The following is a 6,591-nucleotide window of genomic DNA, read 5'->3' as shown; positions in this document are numbered from 1 at the left end:
GACTCTGTGGGCGTGTCCGGTTCTGAATCATCCCACAGCCCCTCACTCATCCCCAGAGCTCAGGCTCGGGGGCACATGACCCAGGCACCCCTGAGCCATGCCAGGGAGGCTTCTGGGACCCTTCCCCTGATCTCCGCCCCCTTTTTTGCCCTTACACGTCCCCTGCATCCCTTCCCCTTCAGGGACTTTCTTCTCTTTGCCCTTCCAGAGGCTTTTCTCAGAAAAAGTGAACGATGTACTCAGTGGTAGCTACTCTCAGGGGTACTTGTGTTGAACCAAATACGGGAGGCCTCAGTCAAAAAGAATTGATTTCTAGTTTCAGATTTTCAGTCATTGGAAGTCTGAAATGGTGGTGGCGGTGAGTGTGTGAGTGTGTCTATGACTGATGGGGATACCACCCAGGCTCCTGAAATCTTTCCCCCCCAAATTTGGTCTTGTGGGTACCCATGCGCACAACGGAAGAGGGAGCCCCGTTGTCTACGGGTCATAGGACAAATGGATAGGGTGTTCTTGGAAAGGCCCTCGTGGCTCTGTAAACTCTGCTCGCCCAGCACGCCTTGGATCGATTCACCCTTTCAACCCAGACGCCCAGGGCTGTCCAGACTAGCGGCTATGCTCCCACTGTGCAGGCATCTTTGGTCTCTCCCCTCGGACCCCCACTCATCTTCTCTTTCCCCTTCCTCCTCTCAAGCCCCTCCCGAGTGCAGAGTCCAGTGCTCCGGATGGAGAAGGTCCACTTATTCCATGAGGGATGGATGAAGGGAAGGAGAGAGGTGTGCTTGGAGCTGGGCTGCCAAATCCTGACCACTGTGGACTGGCCAAGTTCAGCAGAGAAGACCCAAGTCTAAATCAGTGCTTCTCAACCTGAAGGGTGGTTCTCAAGGGGACATTTGCAGTGTCTGGAGACATTTTTGGTTGTCACAACTGGCGGGAGGGGTTCTACTGGCATCTAGTGGGTAGGGGCCAGGGATGCTGTGAAACATCCCACAATGCACAGCACAGTCCCCACAGGAAGAATTATTTAGCCCCAAATGTCAGTAGTGAGGAAGTTGAGGAGCTGGTCTAAATGCAGGTGGAAAGAGTCCCTCTCTGGCCTTCAGTGAGTCCCGGCACCCGGGCAGTGCCTGGCCAAGCAGAGCCAACCGTTACTGACTCTGAACAACGGGCTGCAGGGAGTCCTGGAGGTCTTTGCATCTGTGCGTGCTCTCCAGCCCTGCAGTGGGGGATTTGGGTAGCAGCCTGTGTGTGAGTGGTCGCTTTCCAGCTTTCAGAAAATAATTCCGCACTGTGCCCCGGGCACAGCTATAGGCATGACAAGCGACGACAACAGCAATGTTGTTAGTTAGCATTTATTGAAACTCGGCAGACCTTGTGCTTAGCAATTTATGTGAATTCTGTTCTTTAATATTGCACGACAACCCAGCAAAGGAACTATTAACACAATCCCCATTTACAGATGAAGAAACTGAGGCTTAGGAAGAACCAGTGGTTTGCCCAAGATTACCCAGCTTGTAAGTAAATGGTGGAAATGGGTGGCCAAGCCGGTCACTTGGATTCTAGCATCCAAACTCCTGGCCACTAAACCACAGAGAAAAGAAAGATGCTGTCCCTGAAATAAACTCAGGGGTCTGTATGTGGATTAGTCACACTCAATGATAATTTCCAGGAAATTTCGTCCTGATAAGATAACTCAGTTTGATTTTAATTGCACAATTTGCCTTGCAAATCCCAAATTCCAGCTCAAAATAGGGTGGTTAGACTGAATTCTGTCTCCCCAAATAAGAAGCTCCATTACTGCAGACGCGCCTGCCTTGGCCGCAACCCAGGCAGCAGAGTCGGTCTGGACCGACAGAGACTGCAGAGTGAGGACTAAAGAGTGTTGGAACTCAAAAGCCGTAGCCGCCCCTGCAGGCGGCGGCTGGATGCCGAGAGCCCCCGCGCGCCCAAGCCGCGTCCACGCTCCGCAGCGTCGCCCTCGTGTCACCGCCTTGGTAACCACACGCCGCAGGGAGGCTGCGTTTTTCCCACGCTCACCGGGAAAGCCCACCAGAAAGCGAAAAAGCTGGAGCGGGACGGGGAGTGAAGTCTTGGGTAGAGAAAGATGAGAGGGAGAAAATCGCGCTCCCAGGAGAACTGGAGCCGCGTGGACACGGCGCGCAGCAGTGGATCTGCGGCTTCTGCGAGCAGCTGGGACAGGAGGGGTCACTGCATAGGATGGCAACACTGAAGAAGTCCGGGGTAGCTTGAGATGGGGGGGGGGCGGATCCAACCTCTTCACCACGCTCCAAGCCCAGTTTCCGGCTCCCTCAGTAAGGCACCTCTCCCCTCCCCCGCCCCATGCCAACCCACCCACCCACCCCCGCCCTCCCCACCTCGAGCCCATCTCCGAAACTGCATTTCTGGTAAGGGGGTGTGTCACCGAGAGCCAGCGGGAGCCTGTCTCAGGTGCACCTCCCGACCCCCAGAAATCCAGGAAAGGTGCTGGCTCAAAGCGAGCCCTTCGGATCCACCATGGACCTGGCCCCTGGGGGCCCTGCTGCTGCCGGGTCCCAAACCTCAAAAGTACACTGGTGGGTAGCGCTGGCGCTAAAGGATGCGAAAGTTCACTACCGAAGGGCTCTTAGAGCAGCGGGTTAGCCGCCCCAAACTCGGAAAGCGTCAGAATCACTGATAATAACACATTCGTTGGTATTCTATTCAGGGTGTGCCTTAAAGCACCCCGGCTTCGGCTTCGTCTTGTATTGGCACAATGGCCCCTCCTGGGAGGGCGGAGAACTGGTCTCCCGTGAGACTGGGGTTCAGACTGATGGGGATGGGGGTCAGAGAGAGGGTGCCAAGGGCGCGCGTGACAGTCTTTCATCTGCCTGGGGCACAACCCATGCGTCTGCTCCAGGGGGAACCAGGAGTGGCCTCTCCGTGGGGAGCCAGAACGCGCCCGCCTTTATTCTAGCGGAACTGGAGAGAGAACCCCGCGCTCAAATGACCCCGCATCTGTTAAGCAACCCCAACTGGAGCGCCTTTCTCGCCGAAAGGACACGTGTGTTTGCTCTGCCTAAATACCCGGAGTCCGGAGTCCGGCGCTCCCCAGGGTGTGCGTGGGGTGTGTGTGTGTGTGTGTGTGTCGGAGAGATTTCTGGCAGGAAAAGAAGTGACCCAGGCCCCTAGGACGTGGAATGGGGGGCTTGGGGAGGTCGTGGGAATCCGGATCCGCTGTTTCACGTATCCGATTTCCTGAGTAGCAGAAACACCCACTCCGGTGGCCGTGCGCCCTCCGCCTCCGCGGAACCCGCGCACCTCCTGCGTCTCTTCCTCCACGTACGAGTAAAACCCCCAGCGTATCTCCAGAGGAGGGCTGGGGGGTGCATTATAAATCGTAGGGGGCTGTGGGATTGTAACAAGAATCCGTGAGAATGCAACGTCTCGGAGCCACCAGCTCCGGCTACGGAGGACCCCTCGCGGGAACCCCGGCGCCGAATCTTTCTGGGTCCCCGAAATCGCGGCCAGCGGTCTGGGAGTAGGGACCCCGCTAATGGAATTTGCCTTAAAGCAAAGCGAGCTGGTCTTTCCAAGAGGAGGCTGCGCCATTTCGCTGGGAATTTGTCCCTAACAAATACGATAGATTAAAATAAATAGATTGATAACAGTAACAAGTTATCCATCCGAGCTCAGCAAAGGACTGAGTTCAGCGGCTCGCGCAGAAGTGGTCGCTGACCTTGGAGATGGCGGTCAGGACAGCCAAACCAAGGGGGTTGGAGGTGGGGCCGGATCCCAGGTGGGACGGGGGCGCTGCAGGGGTCAGGACTACAGGCACAGCACGGGGAGCGCCCGTCCTTCCCATCGGACAGGGCTCTGCTCTCTCCTGCAGGGGTGCACCTTGCCCGAGTCGGACAGGAGACCGGGCAGCGCACCCGGTCGGTGGGCGCCGAAGGCGGAGTCTGGGGGCTGAGGGTGCAGAGAGGGCTTGACGAGCTGCGAGGAGAGGAGCGGAGCTGGACTTCGCCACCCAGCCCCGCCCGACCCCAGCAGGAAGCCCCAACCTGGCTGGGGATCCCGAGCCACGTGGATTTCTAAGAAAAAAAAAAAGTTTATTTAAACTTTTGTACATAAATAAATAAATAAATATCTTCTGGTATTACAGAGACCTTACAGTTACAAGCTAGGCTGGGGCGGGGCCGGGGTCTGGGAGAAGAGGGGTCGTCAGAGGCAGAGAGCCGGCCTCTGGGGGAATGCAGAGCGTCGCCGAAACAAAGTGAATCGGTTTCCCCAACACGAATACCACGGGAGGCAATTTCGCTCGTGGGAGAGGAGCCATGGGCACAGCAAGGTCTGATGGAGGGACGATTGAACTTCGAGGAGCGGAAGAGAAAGGAAAAGAAAAACAAAACCCAGACGTTCATAAATGTGTCTGGGGGGGTGGGAGCGTGGATAAATCACCGCAGGAAAGAGGTGGGGAGGGAAAGACGTAAAGGGGGGAGGGGGAGCGAATGGGCACCCGAGGCGTCAAAGGCCGAGCTTGACCCAGAGTGGAGAAAGGGGAGGAAGCGAGGAAGCCTGAGCCAGTCCAGAGAGGGCGGGCGGGGAGGCGCCGGCGGCCAGCAGGGCGCTGGGCCGGGCCGCTGTGCTGCGTGACTGAGAAGGACTCGCCGCGTGCAGTGTGTGCACAGCTCGGAGTCCGCTTTGGACGGCCGCGGGCCCTGGGGTAGGGATAGCAAGGCCAGGTGTGCCAAGCTCTCGGCGCTTCCCAGGGCCGGGGGCCTCCGCAGAGCCGTGTCAAATCCGGGCGTGGCCGCCATTTGGCTGTGGGTGCCTGGGAAACGGCGCTGCGTCCCAGGACCAGTCTTTGAGCCGCGGGGAGTGTCTGGGATGGGCGACCCGGGGAGGCGTGCGCCTAGGGAGTGACCGTGAGATCCCGGTCGTCCTTCCCCGATGAGGATGGAGACATGGGCAATTCGTCATCATCCTCGGAACACTTGGCTGAGGAGAGCGACGCGCACTTGCAGCCTTGCGGTGCGCCCCCGCCGGCACCCGCACTCCCGCCGCCGCCGCGGTGGTTGCTGCCTTTGCCTTCCTTCTTGTGCTTCACCCGGCGGTTCTGGAACCAGATCTTCACTTGCTTCTCGGACAGATTCAGGTAGGTCGCGATCTCGATGCGGCGCAGCCGGGACAGGTACATGTTTGAGGCGAACTCGCGCTCTAGCTCTAGCAGCTGCGCGCTGGTGAACGCCGTGCGCATCCTCTTGCTGCTGGGCAGCTGGTTCGAGCTGTTGTCTGGAGTGGGTAGGGGTGCAGACACGGAAGCGATCAGACCCTTCGCTGTGGGCCCGATCCTCCGGTAGGCGGCCGTCAGAATCCCGGGTCTTTGGTCTCTCACCCACCTCTTTGCCCCGAACACAATGCACAGCGGCGTAACCGCGGGTGCCTCCTCGCCAAGCCTCGGGACCCTGGTACTCCCGGAGTCACGCGGCCCCCGTGCTCCCTTCTGGAGCGCCCTGAGCCCCAGCCCTCGTTTCGTCCTGGGAGCCCCCGCCAGGGCCTCAACCTTCTGCCTCACCCTCCCTCCCCGTGTCCTGTCCCGTCCCTCCAGCCGCATGCCACCCAGAGTGTCCACTCAGGGGCCCGAAATGGCCCTCATCGCCCGCAGAACGCCCAGGGTCCTCATCCCCCATGCCCGCCTAGTCAGCTTTCGTCTGCCCGGTCCCGTCCCTCCCCGCCCCACCTCCCCACTCCCCGCCTTACCTAAGGAGATGCAGTGGAACTGCCTGGGGTCGGGCAGCGGATAGGAGGTCTGGTACAGCGCGGCGGCGGCCGCGGCGGCCGCGGGGCCGTGAGCGACCCCGGGCGACACGGCCGAGTGCTGGCGGCCCAGGGGCGCGTGGCAGTATTGCGAGCCGAAGGACGGGAAGGACGCCTTGAGCAGAGGCAGCGCGGGCGGCCCGGGGGGCCCGTGCAGCTGCGAGGCGGTGACGCAGAGCGGGCACACGCACAGCAGCCCGGCCTTGCGCGCGTGGCAGGCGCCGGGCGAGAGGCCGTGCAGGGCGTGCGGCGGCGGCACCGCGTAGGGAAAGAGCGGCGGCGGGCTGCCCTCCGGCGCCTTCTTCTCGCCGGCCTCGCGCAGCACCAGCGAGTCCACGAGGAAGGAGCGCGGCATGGCCCCCGTGCGCGGTCGCCCCGCCGCCAGCCCGCTCCCGGCGCCCCGCGGACCTCGGGGCTCACCACGCACTTCCCCGGGCCGCGGCCGCGCTCAGCTGCCTCTTCCGGGGAGGCCGGAGGCGCCGCTGAAGCCGGGGCTGGAGGCGCCTCCGCTGCTGCCGCGGGCGCCGCCCAGAGAGCGCGGGGTGCTGGCCAGCACTAGTGGTGCTGAAAGGCGCCGGTGGCGCCGCTTAAATAGGACTATTGCCATGTGATGGGCTACGCCAGGAGCGGCCGGGGCCTCTCAATAGGGTTTTTGTGCCTTTTCTCTTGGCATTCACTCTGCACGCTTCCTCATTATTTCACTTGTTAACTAAATGAACTGCATAATGTACTCCATTCTTGTCAACCCCACCCAAGCCGTAACAGGCGCCCTCGCCCCCTCCTCTCCCCTTTGCGGGT

The 6,591-nt window shown here is 60.5% G+C and overlaps 1 protein-coding gene across 1 annotated transcript; it reads right to left on the bottom strand.

The window, feature by feature from the left end:
• Nucleotides 1-4,727: 4,727 nt before the first annotated feature.
• On the bottom strand, nucleotides 4,728-6,301 carry GSX1 (GS homeobox 1). Its single transcript, XM_079903148.1, has 2 exons — nucleotides 5,737-6,301; nucleotides 4,728-5,268 (listed from the first exon to the last, which is right to left on the bottom strand). The coding sequence occupies exons 1-2, from the start codon at nucleotides 6,146-6,148 to the stop codon at nucleotides 4,889-4,891; spliced, it is 792 nt and encodes a 263-aa protein (XP_079759274.1). The 5' UTR covers nucleotides 6,149-6,301; the 3' UTR covers nucleotides 4,728-4,888.
• Between the last annotated feature and the right edge of the window lie 290 nt (nucleotides 6,302-6,591).

This window comes from Stenella coeruleoalba (genome assembly GCF_951394435.1).
Source record: "Stenella coeruleoalba genome assembly, chromosome: 18".
NCBI classification, from domain to species: domain Eukaryota; kingdom Metazoa; phylum Chordata; class Mammalia; order Artiodactyla; family Delphinidae; genus Stenella; species Stenella coeruleoalba.
The sequence above is the reverse complement of the archived record's forward strand: the minus strand, read 5'-3'. Positions and strand labels throughout refer to the sequence as shown.